General features: G+C 40.1%; 1 protein-coding gene across 1 annotated transcript in view; it reads right to left on the bottom strand.

Annotated features, from left to right (window-relative positions):
* Positions 1 to 3,178: 3,178 nt before the first annotated feature.
* The window catches only part of LOC124620939, a 42,550-nt gene continuing 27,388 nt past the window's right edge, over positions 3,179 to 18,340 (bottom strand). Inside the window, exon 2 of the mRNA XM_047147104.1 lies at positions 3,179 to 6,585. Coding sequence (XP_047003060.1) covers positions 4,864 to 6,534 — 1,671 coding nt within the window. The 5' untranslated portion in view covers positions 6,535 to 6,585 and the 3' untranslated portion in view covers positions 3,179 to 4,863. The remainder of the gene's footprint in view (positions 6,586 to 18,340) is intronic.

Genomic DNA, 18,340 nt, shown 5'->3' on the forward strand with positions numbered 1-18,340 from the left:
CAGTGAATAGTCGTTTGTTGCACAGTGAAGAGGGGTGCATTTGTTTCTTTGTCTTTGTGATGTGTTATGAATATGTATTGCATGTGAAGATAAATGTGTATGTAAATATGTGCTTTCATAAAATCTGTCCTACCGATGTGTCATTTCCACCACAACAAGCAATTGGTATGAGATCTATCGCTATTCAGCACTCCAGTGAACAGTCATTCACTGCACAAGGAACAGCTGTATGTGTGTTTCTTTGTCTTTGTATTGTCCTGCAAATATATATTGTACACAAAGATGAACACACTTTCACAAAACCTGTCTTTCCCACGTATTGGTTACGCGACAATGAGCAATTGGTATGAAGTGCAAACTGTGGGCGCTCTGAAAGTACTGCAAAAACTACTCCTTGCTTGTTACTCCCCTCATGATGGTCATGGTGCTCCTCCCTCCACATCACATGCTCCTCTCTGCTCAGGGATTGAAAAAAAGTGAGCAGATTTTACTTATATACTCTGGAAGTGATATAACTTAATTGTGGTTGACATCATTAATTTTGGAATTATAGCTCAAGATGTATTACACTGTAAACTTCTGTTTCAGTGACTGGTGTCCCATAACTGGCTCTGGTCTTAAAACCGTATTCATGTCAAAAAGATGTACAAGTAAGTGTAATATGTGAAAATAAGGTATCATGACATTGACCAAGTTGGCTATGTCTGAAAATGCAAGGAAGGGTGGCAGGTAGAGGGGGAGGGTGGAGATGGGGGAGGGGGGGGGGGGGGGAGGCACATAAAATTTTCGTATTGGGTGGCAAAATCCCTGCGGCCAGGTCTGCTGAAGACAGTGGGTGAAGAAGAATGAAGGTGGGGGCAGGAATTTTAAGAAGGTAGAAAGGAAACAGGCCACACACAGCAAAGAGATGAATATACATAAATAAGATGGAACGTATGAATGGCAGGAACAGGGTTGCCAAAAGTTCCCCCAAGTGAAACTCCCTAATATTACCCTGATTTTCAGACAAGTTTTAGCATTTTTCCCTGACAAATTTTGATGTATCAAGGGTAAGTTGACAATCTGTCTTTGCAGCTATGGTACAAGAAACAACAGTGCAAACAAGGAAATATCTGAAAAAATCTTGCAAGCAGATGGCATTTCCTGCTGTGAGAAAAAACTTGAAGTACTAACATCAACATCTTTTGTAATGAACAGTTTTTAGATGGATAAAGCAAGCCAAATGGTATGTGTGTTTCATTCAGACCACTGATGTTATTTTATTTCAATAAAACAAAACACATTTGTGGACAAAAATACGCATTTCCTTGGAGTCGCAAGACAGGCTGAAAATACCTGAAACAACCTCACAAAAAGTAGGCCTCTTGAAAGAAGTGTATAAGGTGGGGAAGAAATGTGTAAACCAACACGATAGATGGCCACCAATAAAATGTTGGTTCTATTACATTCATTATTGTCAGTTATTACCCACTGTGCTATATTTATTATTTTACAGGTATTTTGTGATTTTTCCTCCTTCGATAAACATGTGAGTACATACCGTACAAACCACCAGAGACTGACACAATTTTCTTCTTCTTACCATTCATACTCTCTAACATATAAACTACTTTTGAAATGCCAAACTGTACTAGAACAAATAACATGTCTATCAAATGCCACATTGTACTACATACAGTCAGCGAGACATGTCACAATTCATGAAATCCATTGCCCTTGGTCTGCCAGCTGAGGAGCAATGCTGTACTGGGTCCACGGATAAACCATGAAAATCTGCTGTATTAAACCACACACAGACAGACTTGGCCTGTGGGCAGATTGGTTAGACTATATCCGATAGGCAGGACCTGCACACTGGTGGAAACCAAATGGCTTCAGATCGGCAGGTCCAATCCATTACAGATACCCACAGAAATGGCCTGTGGTTTTGGCCCATTGCAGAAATACACTTGCGTGGCCAGCTATTCACGAGCCACAGACAACATGTTGATGAAATGAGACCATCCATGCAACAGATAACTTGTTCAAATACTCTGAGAATCAATAATGATGATCGATAGCAACTCACTGTAAAGACGATTGCTAAGCCACAGACAGGCACACAGAAAAGACAATCACTCTCCCACAACTAAATTTTCGGCCACACCTTTTGTCATAAAACAAGAGTGCACACACATTCACATAATCACTCAGACACAATTCATGCACACATGACCGCCGTCTCTGGCCACTGCGTCTACAATCTCTGAGAATCAGATCCAAACAAACCAGTCCTCATGCTTACAGCTTCTCGTCGGCAGCTGCTAGGCTAGTGGCAAAAGTGGCAGCACTAACTGCAAGCTGAGGGGAGTGGTAGAAAGGAGAGAAGCAGTGGTAATGATGGAGTAGGGAAGCAGCACACGTACTCAGCTGCACCCAGCCAGTGACGATGCATGACACTGTGGTAAACAAACTATTTCATCTACTGAGACAAAAACGAGATTTTTCCACTGTTGTTTTTTTTTTTTTTTTTAATTTCCCCGCTATTTACCAGATTTTCCTGATGTGTTTGAAATTCCCTTATTTCCAGGACCTGTGGCAACACTGCAGGAAGGATGAGAAGAAAGAATGATCAGGATATAATGGCCAGTCAGTGATGACAGCATTCAACATGGAGAAAAAACTCATACTGGTTACAGAAATTGATTGCTCCGTTTTGTAAGTGAGCACAGAAAACCAAATCTGTATTGCTGGATGGCAATCTCAACTGCTGTCATCTTGAATATGAGTTCAGTGTCTATTCACTGTGCCATCTCGCTGTGTCTGATTGGAAGAGGATGATGAGGTAGATCTTCCACAGCTTTTTCAAATGATTCATTGTTCTATTTAGGACAAGTGATTAATATCTAAACCTGGATGGTTTGATGGTGATCTGAACCTCACTTTCCCCAAATGTGAGTCTTGCATCTTAACCTCTGCGCCACATTACTCAGTATGAATGACTGGACATAAAAATTCAATGTGTACAATGCGAGTGACGTGGACTGATGGTGAATAAATGTTATGGCCAAGGCTATGGGAGGAGGAGGAGGAGGAGGAGGAGGAGGAGGAGGAGTAGTGTACCCATCGTAACCTGCTTTAGAAAGGAATCCAGCTATAAAATTTTATGAGGACTGTTCAAAAAATAACTGACTTTTATTTATAACATGAATCTTTATTCAGATACAATTAATTGACACTAGTCACATTCAAAGCAGTCCCCTTCACCTTGTACACACCTCTCCTAACACTGCTGCCACTGCTGGAAACACTGCTGGAAACCCTCTTTTAGTATGTTGCGCAGCTGCTCCATCGAATTCTGTGTAATGTCTTCCTTGTTCTTAAATCTGGTCACTTTATTGGAGACTTTTTCAGTTTAGGAAAAGCCAGAAGTCACTAGATGCTAGTTCAGGAGAACATGGAGGCTGACGCTCACAGCCATGTTGTGTTTGGCCAAAACACTTGAATTATTTGAGAATGATGAGTGGGTGCATTATTGTGTTGGAGGTTTAAACTGCCCGCTCCGCACAAGTCTGGCCGTTTGCATCTCACTGCTACACGAAGGCGAAGCAAAACCTCCTTGTACTACTTCTTATTGACATTAGTACTTCTAGGTTGAACTCGTTATGGACCAGGCCACTGGAGTCAAAGAAGCTGGTCAAAGTGACTTTCACATTGCTGCAGACCTGCCTCACTTTTTTAGGTCTTAGGGACAGTGGATGCTTCCATTGCTATGACTGGAACTTAGTTTCTTGGTCATACCTATGAACCTAGAATTCGTCACCAGTGACCACTGTGTTAAGAACGTTGGATATTAATGTTCACAGTATCCAGCATGCCATGTGCAATCTCCAAATAAAGTTGCTTCTGCTCAGTTCTTACTCCTTTACCTATGTGGTACCCATTGCTTTGCCCCCAAACACTTTTTGAATCTTGCAGATTGTATCTATCAGAGAATCGTCAAACTTAAAACAAAATTTGATGCAAATTTCTCCCCCTTTTTCTGCCATTCTGCCCACAATTAAAATCCTACAACTACTACTTACACCAGTTCACTTATCAACAGCTAACCAGTGACCAGTTGTTTCTGTGGTAGTGGAGGGGGGGGGGGGGGGGGGCGGCATCTGCATTACATATGCCTGCACACATAGAGAGAATGTAAGCCCTGATAACAGTCTTCTTTTCAACATTAAAAAAGTAAGATCAGACATTTCTTCAACAGCCCTAGTACTTCACCTGCCTACTAATTTCAAGTTTTTCCACTTTAAAATTAAATAAATAAACAAATAACTTAACAAAAATAATAAAAGCATTCCTATTCAGCGACTCCTCTCTTCAATAACAGAATGTGGAATAGATAAACAAAACAGTTATACATACAAGATGCTTGAATAGTCGACTGGTGTGTAGGTGCACCAGCAAGAGAAAAGGTTACCTCAACACCTGATGTAACTCATATAACAAATTGTCTTACATATGATCAATAAGACATAAAAGCAGTTAAATAAAAATTAACTTAAACTACCCAACAAAGAATAACATGCACTTAAAAACTATGGGGCAAGGGAAGAGCCATTTAAACATAATATATTCAAGATGAATTGGACCAAATATGTTAAAAACTGTTGTCTATGAGCTTAGACTGAAAATCCTTTATATCTCCTCATCAATAGTTCTTTAATTAAGTGCCATTTGTTCTATCTATTTTCTCAAATCTCTGCCCTGATGCCTTAACCAATGAATCTTAACATAAAACCAAAGGAAATAATATATTTACATTAAAAATAACATGTTATAACTGCACAGATTCTTGCCATTTACTGTTTCTGTTTTCTTATATTATATTTATTCCATTTTGTGTGACTTTCTGTAGTGCATTTGACTCGTCAAATGATTTAATACAGTATGATTTTCACAAAAACATTGACACACTCTACAAAAAATCCCATCATTTTGCAAAGTAAACTGAGTCTTAGGAATACAGCCATCTAGAATGCCCGCTACTTTCAACATTTGTTGATTCGAGGACTTCCAAGCAGTTTCTAAGCTTCTTAATCTTTTTATCCGTTTCAGATGACTACATTTTATAATATGTATCTTTACACTGCGTACACGTTCTTCTACACGTTGATTACAAAGAGAGCAGATCACTTCACCGGAATTAATCAAGAAATATTTTCTATTGATTTGAAGTGGTGCAGAAAAATATTTCCACATATCGTTTAATCTGACTGTGTGTTCCATTACTTCTAACTGATAACTTTTGTCCACAATAGCAACACTATCAGCAAGTGAGCAGGGAACAGTAGCACACACAGAAGCAGGTGTTGTACTTACAGAGCTATTATTTGAAACATCAGGCTTTTTAGCACAGCTGTTTTTCTTGGGAGCTTGTTTCCGTTGATGCCTTTTCCCATTCACATGCTCATACACTACCTTGTAATTGGCAAGTTCACGATCACACAACACGCATTTCAATTTCCGATTCTCGTACCTTATCACACCATAAAGTTCATGTCCTGGACTAAACAGTTCCACTGACCTCTGAACAGGTACACAATCTTTTTCATATCTTATAGGAGAATGAGCTCTTTTCTCTACCTCATTACAACTGTTTGCTCTCCTTTCCATCAACATATCAGATTCCTTATCACAAGCAGTGAAAGGAACAGGTGGTTCTTTATTGTTGAAAGGTCTTTCTGCCTGGTAAGAGAAAGAAGTGGCACAGCCAACTTCTCTTTTCAGTCCTCTGTGAGTATCATGATCTTTACTAAGAAGTTTGCCAATGTCTTCATATTTCTCTTGATCTCTAGTCTCACTTTTGGAATTTTGCAATGGAAGACACAGTTCGTTATTTTTTGTCTGAGTAATTGTATCAATGGGTTTAAAATATGTATTAATCCTCACAAGCCTATCTGCCACAGATGCACTTTCCTCATCACCATCAAAACAAACAGTCACACTATTATCTCTAGTATCAAGTGATGCCTGAGATGTAGGATTCTCACTATTACTAATGGGGAAAACAGGTAAATCTTCAACTTCACTGCAATCTTGTACTTCTGTTTTTATACTTTCCATCCTGTGTGTGTCAGTCTTCTGCACCTGGGTATGTCTTGTTTCTTCAGTTTCTTTTGATACAAAATTCTCTGAGGAATACTTAGTGCTACTGGATACTTCTGTTTTTATACTTTTGGTCTCAGGTCTGCCTACCATGGACTCATCAGATGTTTTTCTTTTCCTACCTCTTTCAGACACAACGGCCTCACTTTCTAGTTCATGTGACGACACAGTTACATATTCAACTCTAAGTCCAACAAGTTCTTCATTCAACTTGTTCAGCATTATATTAACATGCACTAATTTTTTATATATTTTGGGTCTTGTATTCTTTTTCTCAAGGTATGGCAGTAAGGCTTGATAGTTCCTCATGCAGCATGTGAAAGTATCATTCATCAAGTTGACTAATTCAGCCACTGATGAATCTATTTCTTCTGTTGTTTTCCCATGATCCATTTTTTCAAACCATATAAGTTAACTTGCCCTGAACTCTGCAGAAGCCAGATCCTGAAACAAGAGAATGATTTTTCAGATACATGATTCACTAAGACAGTGCAAGTTCACTCGCAGAACTGTGATCCATTTAATGAAATATTATATAATGACACCACTGATATGAAATCAAAAGAAATTTGTACACACTAGTTTCTCTAAATATAAAAGTGTAGATGCAGTGGCTCTGCAAACTGATATCGTCTTAACAATATTCAGCATATAAATGTGAAAGTGTGTTAGAAGTTGCATAATATCGCAAAAACGTTATTACGTTTTGTTAAAATCTTCGCTCATTCGCTCACAGATGGGGTACTGCAAGAATGACTGTCTATCATCTGTGCATAGTACAGTTCATATCATTTCATATTCATGACCTGTAAGTTCAAAGGGGGTCTGGAAAAACACTCTTGAACTACTCAAAATAAAACATATTTTGCAAGAAATGTTATGAGGGGTAATTATAATAATTACTGAAGCAACTGGCAATTCACATTACTTAATTTTCTAAACATTCTCAAATGGAATCATTAAAATACTGGCAATATCTCTTGATCTGTTCTGTACAGACCAATAATCACATCAGATTCCACAACCTTCAAAGCAGGCTGCACAAGCATTGAATAAGTAGATATGGTACACCCTATGACAAGCGGAACATGTGAGTGGAGTGAGGATTTCTTGGGAGGGAGGACACAGTATGTTATCTCGGGCATGGAGTGTTTAACAGATGTAGTAGTAACTCTAGGTGTGTACCTGAAAAGTGTATTGGAATCTTTGTTGTTCATGTTGTATATTACCTTGCAGGTAGTATTAATGGCAAACTTGGACTTTTGATAAATGACTCAGTTACCTACAATGAAGAACTGACTGAAAGAAAGCTGCACAAATATGTCTACATCTACATCTGCACTTTGCAGTCCATCATGCAATACATGGCTGAGGATATGCCCCACTATACCAGTTATTGGGGTTTCTTCCCGTTCCATTCACATACAGAGTGTGGGAAGAATGATTGACTGAATGCCTCTGTGCATGTGGTAATTATTCTAATTTTATTCTCATGACCCCTTAGTGACTGATATGTAGGGAATTGTAGCATATTTCTAGAGTAGCCATTCAAAGCCTTGAAACTTTGTTAATGGACTTTCTCGTGACAATTTATGCCTGTCTTCAAGAGTCTTCCAGTTCAGTTCTTGCAGTATCTCTGTGACACTCTCCCATAGAATAAACAAACCTGTGACCATTCATGCTGCTCTTGCCTGTATACATTCAATATACCATTTTAGTCCTGTTTGTACGGGTCCCACACACTTGAGCAATATTCTAGGATGGGTCTCCTTCACAGACTGATGCACTTCCCCAGCATTCTACCAATAAACCGAAGTCTACCACATGTTTTGCCCACGACTGAGCCTATGTGATAATTCCATTTCATATCCCTATAGAGTATTACACTCAGGTATTTCTATGAGTTGGCTGATTCCAACAGTGATATTATAATTATAGGGTACTATGTTTTCCATTTTGTGAAGTGCACAATTTTACGTTTTTAAACATTTAAAACAAGGTGCCAATCTTTGCACCACTTTGAAATCTTGTCAAGATCTGACTGAATAATTACGCAGCTTCTTTCAGATAGTACTTCATTACAGATACCTGCATCATCTGCAAAAAACCTAATGTTACTATTAATATTGTCTAAAAGGTCATTAATAAATAACATGAATAGCAAGGGTCCCAACACACTTCCCTGGGTTATATCCGAAGTTACTTCTACATATGACAATTACTCCATCAAAGATTACATGCTGTGTACTCCCTAGTAAAACGTCCTCAATCCAGTCACAAATGTTTCTTGATATCTCATATGATCAAATTTTTGACAATAACCATAGATGTGGTGCTGAGCCACTTGCTTTTCAGAAATCAACAAATACTGCATCCACCTGTCTGCTTTGATCCAAAGCTTTCAGTATGCCATGTGAAAAAAGTGCAAGTTGGGTTTCACACGGTCGAAGTTTTCAATATCCGTGCTGGTTGGCATTGAGGAGGCCACTGTGTTCAAGATACCTCATTAAGTTTGAGCACAAAACATGTTCTAAGATTCTACAACTAATTGATGTAAAGTGTATTGGATGGTAGTTTTGTGGAACACTTCTACTGGCCTTCTTGTAGACAGGTGTGACCTGTGCTTTTTTCCAAGAACTAGGCACAGTTTTTTGTTCATGGGATCTATGACAGATTATAGTTACAAGAGGGGCAAAACCAACCACAAATTCAGTACAGAATCTGACAGGCATTCCATAGGGGCCTGGAGCTTTGTTCAATTTTAACGATTTGAGTTATTTCTCAACACCACTGACACTAATACTGATTTCACTCATCTTTTCAGTGGTATGAGGACTAGATTGGGGCAATTCTCCTGGGTTTTCCTTTGTGAAGTTCAGCATTTCAGCTTTTGCTGTGCTGCCCTCAATTCAGTTCCTGTCTCATTCACTAGGGACTGATACTAACGTTGGTGCCACTACAGCCTTTACATACATTTCCCTTAATACCTAGCAGAAAGACACTCCCTTATCACACCTTTGTTGGCAAAAAAGAACATTCAGGATACTCTGGACCACTTAATCTGTAGGGTAGAACTGGTTTAGAAAACTAAGGACATTCAGGACAGACAGATGAGGAATTTAGCAGTTGCAACACATTTCATCTGCACCAATGCCCTCACGATCATGTATTGATTCTGTATCAAATACAGTGAATTCTTGAGACAATCCGATCTAGAGGACATAATTGGGGAAAACAACAGAGCAACCAAAAGAATCCCCCTGTTTAAATCCATTCATTAATACAGCTATATAGTTGAGGTGCTTCTCCCACATCGCACTAAATCTAATATTACGCTGGACCTTTGCAATAACTAGGGTGGCAGCCAGTTCCAACCCTGGATTTGGGTCTATCCCCCTGTTTAAATCCATTCATTAATACAGCTATATAGTTGAGGTGCTTCTCCCACATCGCACTAAATCTAATATTACACTGGACCTCTGCAATAACTAGGGTGGCAGCCAGTTCCGACCCTGGATTTGGGTCTATACTTGCACCACGCCAAGAGACTCCAGCAAATGCCTCATACAGATTCCAAACGGCCTTGTTGCTTGTGGGCACTAAGAGAAAAGGTGTTCTATAGCTTGACAAGCAACACTACAGTTGCTAGTGAACTGGCAGCAGTGAGGAACATATGAGCTTGAAATGCCATGATGAGATGTCACCAAAAGGCAAGCGGCAGTTCTCCAGCTTCAGCAGGGAGACTGGGTATGGAGCTGCTCTGGTAAGCACCCATGGTTAGCTGATTTCTCCCCTCCCCTCTCCTGTAGAGGATAATGTCAGGTAGTCTTCAGATGAGATGATCTCGCAGATCCATAGACTGTGCACCATAGTCTAGCAACAGTCTCATGAAAGCCATAAAACTGCAGCAGATGCACCCTGCCCATTCTGCAAGAACTATGGCCAAGGCATTTTAACATAATATTTGCTTTCTGGGTCCTTGCCTTTGGATTTGTTAAGATGTGGAAAGCACTACAGTTTGCAATAAAAAATTAGGCCCAGAAACCTCAATTAATGGTCTTTCAAATGTTAGGTAAATTAAAAATATTATGGAAATGATTAAAATCCAACACACACACACACACACACACACACTTATCTGCAGAAAATAAAAAAAACCATCTTTACAGTCCACTCCTCCAACCTCTTCACTTTAAACTTTGACTGATAAGTCAATACTGCAAAGCTGGAGGAGGAACAGAAAACTGCAAGATCACCCGTAAGTCAGGAGCATCACACAGGACTCCTTACCGTAGATATTATACTATTAATGGTTATAGAAAGAGGGTGATACTTAAAACACTTCCCTGGGAGACTATTCTATTGTATGCCTTGTTGATGTCAAAAAATATCCCTAGACAATGCTGTTCACTTAGAAAAGCTGCCAAAAGCCGGTCAGGTTGTCAACAGTAGATCAACATCTTCTGGGTGGCTAAGGAGGAGTCTGGTCCTTAGCATCCAGACTTGGTGACAGTTGACCACTCCCTCCAATGTCTTCCTTACACAGCTCATTAAGGCAACAACAAGTACTCTGCTGGAACATATACAGTCCTTTCCTGGTTTGAGGAGAGGTGTCAAAATTCCTTCATTCCACAAGCTGGGAAACTTGTCCTGTCTGCCACATCAAATTACAAATTATGAGGTGTGTCTGAAAAATAAGGCCTCCAGTTTTCTTTTTTCTTTTTCAAATAGAAAACTCGTTTATTGACTATGAATGTTACGTTTATGGATAGGCTGGACTTTTAGCAACTACCTGACATAATCACCTGTGCTATCAATACACTTTTGCATGTACTGTGCCATTTATCATACTCATACCTTTGTCATAGATCTCTCTCGACACATTCCACATGTAGTGCTCGACCTCATTTACCAACTTGTCTCTGCTACACGTGACTCAGCACAATGCTACGTAATCTATCTTCAAGATCCATAAAACATGTCATTCTAATCACTGCACTATCATGTTCTGTCTATACAGACACTCTGTGTATTCCATGGAATAGGTAGAACTGCTATGAGTATAGAATTTTTCCTCTCATGTGGCATTTGGTAAGCTACTTTACAACCATAACACAAAATTTACATAGTACATTGTGTGAACAGCTGTGAGAACCCGAATCTATACAAAAAGTATTATATTATACCTAAATATACCTTAGTCCCACTAATCTATGAACTCTTGAAAGCTGGCTATGTAAAAATGATGAGGAAACAATGATCCAACAATAAATCTAGTTGGGATTCAGTCAGGTGCTCACATAGTTCAAAATTTTACTGCTTGGACACAGCTTGATCATCATATTGTGGAACAGGAAGAGAGCTAACTGAACACTATAGGTTTTCAAGGTAGAGCAGAAATGTATATTTGCAGTATTATGTAACACATTTTTAGGAAAAGTCTTACTGAATTGAAATGTTTACTAACAAATACACAACATTCAGTTGAGACTAATAATAGTTCGATTACTGTCTCATGCTCTGTCACTGACAATTTGATTGTATATTATTATATTTGGCTTTTGTACAAAACAGATTTTGGATTTTATGCCATTATCAAGTACAATGATTAAAGTTGTTATGGCGTTATTAAGTCATGTCTGTTAAGGCAATCCAAAGCGGATAGTAGGTACTTGATAATGGCATGACAGCTGAATCTGGATAGTACAAAAGATAAATATAATACTGCACAGTCAAATGGTGGCTTCCTCTTTTAAAATGTATTGCATGGCAGTGGCTCAAGTTTATTAGACACTGTGTACTAGTATGGATTGGGGAAGTCAGCAGTGCCCTTTTCAAATGAACCATTCCAGCATTTTTATTAAAACATGGCATATAAAACAATGAAAAACTCAAAACTAGATGGCTCCTTAGGGAACTGAACCATGGTCTTTTTGAATTAAAGTCCAGTTTGCTAACCATTGTGTCACCTTGCTTGGTGAGACTGGTCTGTTCCAAGAACAACAGTTAAGGTATCCATAAATCCACCACACAATTCTGCCTGAACTCACATGCTCCTAATCTTCTTAGATATAGTAATTCCTGGAGCATTTCTTGATTTGCAGAGTGACAGTTTCTTAATGTCAAATAACAGAGTATTGTAATGAAAATTCTCCCATGAGAAAACAATGTCACACAACACTATCATGCTTTTGAATATTGCTCTTGTACAAGTTGCTGTTCAAGATGTGGGGAATTCTAGTACCATAGTACCTTTCACCATCTATATGTGAAATCAAGCAGTACAGTCTATTCCATGAAATATGTCAATATTTAGATCATCATTTTGTGCTGGGAAATCTGCATAATTTTACAATTAAATGCGCAGCACTGGAACACGTTAAAAAAATTAAGCTTCTGTAACAAATAGGAGTGCTGTAGAGACACACACTCCAGGTGACAGAATGTGTGTGTGCGCGCGCGCGCGCGTGTACCTTATGGGCACTCGACATCAAGGTCATCAATGCCCTTAAACTTATCAAAACAAACGAATGTGGAGATAAACTCAGTTTTGCACATTCTTGCACTCATAGTGAGCACACAGTCATTCCATCTTACATGCACGAAAACAAATTAGAAAGAGGAAAAGTACCTATACATGAAATTAAAACACGGAAGAACAAAAAGAAAAACACAGGGAAGTGTGACTGGCTGACCACTTACAAAATACTTAGGTGAGCCAGTCACGCTATTAACAAATTAAAAACACCTCCATAAATTCTTATCAAAAATATTGGACAATTCACAAAACTTTAACACCTGAATCGCATTCATTTGAACATTACTGAAAATGGACTGCAGATCCATTGGCAAATCCGCTGCGGCCCACTGATTTGAAAATAAATCACAGTCCAATTAAATGTGGCACACCGTGATCTGCACGCCACAAGCATTACACATTGGAGGGTTCTCTTGCTGGAGTAAGAATCCATGCGTCATACGGCTGTGGTCTATGCAAATATGAGTAAGGAGAAACTCATCCCATTGATGTGACTGGAAGGAAGTACGCCATGGCTTGAGTTGTATACTTTATGATACGGAGCTTGTTGTCAGTCACTTGCAGCCACTTGTCCTCCCATCGACACGACTTTGTACCTCAACAGGGAGGTGACAGTACGAAGGGGGATGGCACAATGAAATACCTGAGGATCATGGCATGCCTCCTTGGCTGCTAGATCCGCCCTTTCGATCCTTGCAATACTAATGTGCCCTGGTACCCAGCAGAAAGACACCTTCTTCCCCAGTCGTCGTAGTTGGAGGAGAGCATCCTGGATATTCTGGGCTACTTTATCTGCTGGGTATAAATGTTGGAGAGAGTGAAGGGCACTAAGGGAATTGAAACAGACAACATATTCAGCACTGGAAGAACATTGCATCTGCTTCAGTACCTGTAAGACCACATGTAATTCTGCATAAAAGACCATAAATTCTGGAGTCATTCCGATCTTGAGTGCACGATCCGGGAAAACAACAGAGCAATCAACGGTGTCCCCCTGCTTAGACCCATCTGTAAACACAGCTACATAGTTGTGGTGCTCAAATAAAATGTCAGAAAATAGGGAATTAAAATCGGAAGCAGAAGTGCGATCTTTCCTGGGCTGTACTAAATCTGAAACGACGCTGTGCCTCTGCAGTAACAAGGATGGCAGATGGTTAAAACCTTGGATTTGGGGTTGTACTTGTTCCACACCCAGTGACTCCAACACACGCTGCATACAGATCCCGAATGGCACTGTGGCCCATGGACAGTTGCAAAAAAGGCTTTCCAGAGATGGATGAGCAACAGAATGGTATGTGGGTGAAAGTCGGGGTTGCACGGAACTTATATGTCTCCTGCACCATAAGGAGCTGTCGCTGGATGGTGAGTGGCAGTTCCCCAACCTCAGCGCAGAGATTGGGTAAGGGACTGCTTCTATAAGCACCTGTGCCCATCTGAATCCCCTTATGGTGGACAGCATCTTCGAATAAGAATGCCTCACTGATTCATACACTCCGCACTCATAGTCCAGCCACGAATGCAAGAAAGCCCTATAAAACTGGAGCAGACATGCCCTGTGTGCTCCCCAAGACCTGTGGCTAAGGTGCTTGATTATGTTCAGTGCCTTGAGGGTTCTGGCTTTCAGGTCTCTCAGATGTGGCAACCATGACAATTCTGAGTCAAAAATTAGGCCCCGGAACCTCACTGAGTTTCTAAAGTGTAGGACGGTGTCCCTCATATGCAAGTCAGGCAATTTAAAAAGATGATGAGAATTATTCAAATGAACACACGCACACACTTCTCTGCAGAAAACTGAAACCCTGTCTTTGCAGTCCACTCCTATAACCTGAGTGATGTAAGCTGCAACTGACAGCTCACTGTTGCAACACTGGTGGAGGAACAGAAAACAGCAAAATCGTCCACAAATAATGAGCACTGTACAGGACTCCTTATCATAGGCATGGTACTGTTTATGGCTATGGCAAAGAGGGTAACACTTAAAACACTGCCCTCAGACACACCGTTCTCCTGCTCAAATTGATTTGACAGCATGTTACCAACTTGGGTCCCAAAAACAGCTGGGACAGGAAAGACCGTACAAAGATGGGGAGGTGGCCACAAAGCTCCGTTGATGCAGCTGTGCAAGAATACAGTGTCTCCAAGTAGTCTCATACACCTTACTGATATCAAAGAATATGCCGATGCAGCAATACTGACTAAGGAAAGTCTGTTGAATAGCCACCTCTAGCAGAGTCAGGTTGTCGTCAGTGGACTGAAATCTTCGGAATCCACATTGAGAGCAGCTAAGGAATTGCCTGGTCACTAACAACCAGACCAGACGACAATCAACCATTCACTTTAGGGTATTTCCTACACACCTCGTTAAGGTGAAACTCCGATAATTACTGGGACATGTTCAGTCCTTTCCTGGTCTGAGGAGAGGTATCAGAATTGCCTCTCTTCATGAGTTGGTGAAGTTACCTGTCTGTCATATGAGATTAAAGCATTCGAGGAGGATTTCCTTTGATGCCACTGGCAAATGTTGAAGCACGCAGTACTGGATTTGGTCGTGACCAGGTGCAGTATCACAAGTCTCATACAGAACTGACTCCAGCTCCCACATGGAGAAAGGATAGTTGTACATCTCAGAATTCATGGATCTGATGTCCAATTTTCCCCTCTCTACAGTCCCACAGTAGCGATGAAATGCCAGATCCTGGTTGGCAATAGTTTTAGCAAAATGCTCAGCCAGTGCCTTAGAGATGTGGCTGGATGTTGTTTGGATACACCCATTTCAGTACTGCTGCTATTCGTAAACAGCTGTATTTACTGGAAATCTTCCAGATGGCTTCCCATACTTTAGTAGATATGGAATGGTTGATGGATTCCAGGAACATTTGCCATAACCTTTCCTTACTCTCTCTAATGACGAGTCAAGCCTTGGTGCTCGCAACTCAAAAGACCCTGAGATTGTGTCCACCAAGGCACATGTCGACTCCTTAGATGACCGGAAGACTTGTAGGATGGATAAGTCAGTGGCATGGTGGATCACTCGTGTGATGTGGTCCACCCATCCTTGGACACTATTGTGGTGTTCAAACACAGCCAGCTAGCTGAACAGCATCTGGTTATCCCTGCTGACCATCCATTTTGGCGGCTTGTCTTCAGGTTGTGATCCATCCAGTACGTGAATACATAAAGACTATTCACCGAGAGCTGGGACGAAACATAAACAGTGTCACATGAGCGACTACGCTCATTTCCAGAGAAAGCATTTGGTGTTCACGTGATACGTAGGGGTGTGGAAAATCCTTGGCGCACGCTTTGCAGCTGGCAGCGTTCGGCTGGCTGCCGAGCTGTCACAGCGGACTGTGAGAAACCTGGGAAAAAATATACGAAAATAAATTTAACAATAATGTTAAACTGAGTTCATTCTGTCGGAGCAGATTTATTTTCACTTAGGTTGCTAACAAAACGCTCCATTCAAACACAATTAATTGTTGATTTTAATAACAATACCAGTAATAATAATGATAAAGGATGAAACAAGGTTCACTCTGTCGACCTTGAACTGTTTTCATTGAGGTTTATAACAAACCGCTCCTCTCTCTCCTCTATAATGCAGTCTAATTTCCACATTTGAGTTTCCACTTTTTCTATGACATGGAGGATGCATTTGTTCCAATCCTCTGCAGTCACTGTTCTTACTGCTTCTTCTAGCAGTACTTTAACTTCCGGCATTTTGTATGTTTTGTTTTTCGCTACAACATAGCCTTTGCTTCTGGCCCACACTAACTCCATGGCGTTTAATTCACAGTGGGATGGAGGAATTCTGAGAACAGTTTTCCCTGCATTCTTCGCCATTTCATCTATTGTGTATTCGTTGTGTGCTGTTATGTGATTTTTAACTATATCTAAAAGTTCTTTCTTCAAAATACTGTCTTCGAAATCAATGTTTTTAGATTTTAGCCACTCTGATATTTCACACTTATTGGGATTCGCATTGGGAACTTTTTCTTTTCTCTGAGAATGGTACGGAGCGTTATCAAGAACAATAACTGCATTTTCCTGAAGTCGAGGAAGAACATCTTGAAACCACTTCTCAAAGGTTTCGGCACACATCTCCTCATGATAATCTCCACTTTTCTTGGATTCGAAAGTCCACAAACATCCTTCAACGAACCCTGCTTTGCTGCCAATGCATGCGATAATCAGACATTTCCCTTTACCTGATGGGCCCTTGCTTCCGGTGGATAATCCGGACAGAAACGCTTGTTTTGAGGAATTTATAGTGTTATCTACCCAGACGTAACTTCAGGTATGTCCTGTGTTCACCCATGTCTCGTCCAAATAAAAAATGAGTCTGCCGTCATCTCTCAACCGTTTAATGGTTCAAAGATAACGCCGCCTCCATAAAATGGTGTTATCCCCGTATATTAGAATGCTATCGCGCCCATGCCGGACATATTTAAAATTCATTTCTTTCAATAACTTATAAAATGTAGTTCTCCGAAAATTGCCCAGATCTGCATCTTCGTTCATGACTGTAAGGACTTTGTCAATTGTTGGCAATTCGTTATGAAAAAAAATTCGTGTACTTTCCTTTGTATCGCATTTCTATCGAAGTCATCAACACTTTCAGAAAGTTCCTGTCATAATTTTCCTTTCTTGGGAGACTTCAAAGAGCGTATGGCCTTGTACTCACTTATCACACGATACACTGAAGAACGTCCAACACCTGTAGCTGCAGCTGTTTTCGAAACAGTCACTCATCGACTGCTCTGGATGTAACACTTCCGTTTTATACACATTAAGCACCATGTGCTTCTCAGAAGAACTTAATGATTTCTTCTTTGCTCGCTTCTTTGGTGGACTCAGAACTAACACGTCGGCCTCGCTCGCTGAATCCGTGGATGACATAATGAGGACAGCCGTATGTGATGCTAATGAAATAAGTGAATATAAAAAATAAGAAACCATGCGATGCTATTGGATGTGCACATAAACAGTGATCAGCATGACTACAAACACATATACTTACTCTAATAATCAACAACTAGTCTTTCAAGCATCCTTACAGGTGAACTTAAGATATCCTGAAACCGCCGCTGTACAACATCCACTAACAAGCTCACACCTGCAACTGAGACGGTCACACTGACTGAGCGCCGCACCTGCGAACCGCACAATGCATTGCTCATAAAGGACAAACGGTTGCACCCATCGCATTCAAACAAACTAGAAAATTAAATTCAAACCTTTATGAAACTATTCTTTACACCCCCACAAAAAAATTTAAAGGGGAAAAGTTGTCGCTTACTATATTTCGGACGATGATTTGGTAAAAGTTCTGCATCAGACGTGAGATTTTAATTTATTACTTCACTATTACTGACTCTATTGGGCAGAAAATTTGCAGACGTCATCAACTATAGTACTGAAGGCAATTATAAAATTATTTTGCTGTGCAACACACAGTTTAGGAGATACGGCGTGATAAATACAGAGTAACACGAAAAAACAACTTTTCCTGAAAGCTTAAATATTTCTCTTTTTCAGTGACAATAAATTTTAATATAATGTACAAAAAGATGTCGGAAGGTAGTTCTCGGATCACTTTATCATGTTCAGGTGCCAAATTATAAAAAACACGACTTTCATTTTTTAATTTCTGACGCCCCT

This window comes from Schistocerca americana, chromosome 1 (assembly GCF_021461395.2).
Source record: "Schistocerca americana isolate TAMUIC-IGC-003095 chromosome 1, iqSchAmer2.1, whole genome shotgun sequence".
In the NCBI taxonomy this organism is placed as follows: Eukaryota; Metazoa; Arthropoda; class Insecta; order Orthoptera; family Acrididae; genus Schistocerca; species Schistocerca americana.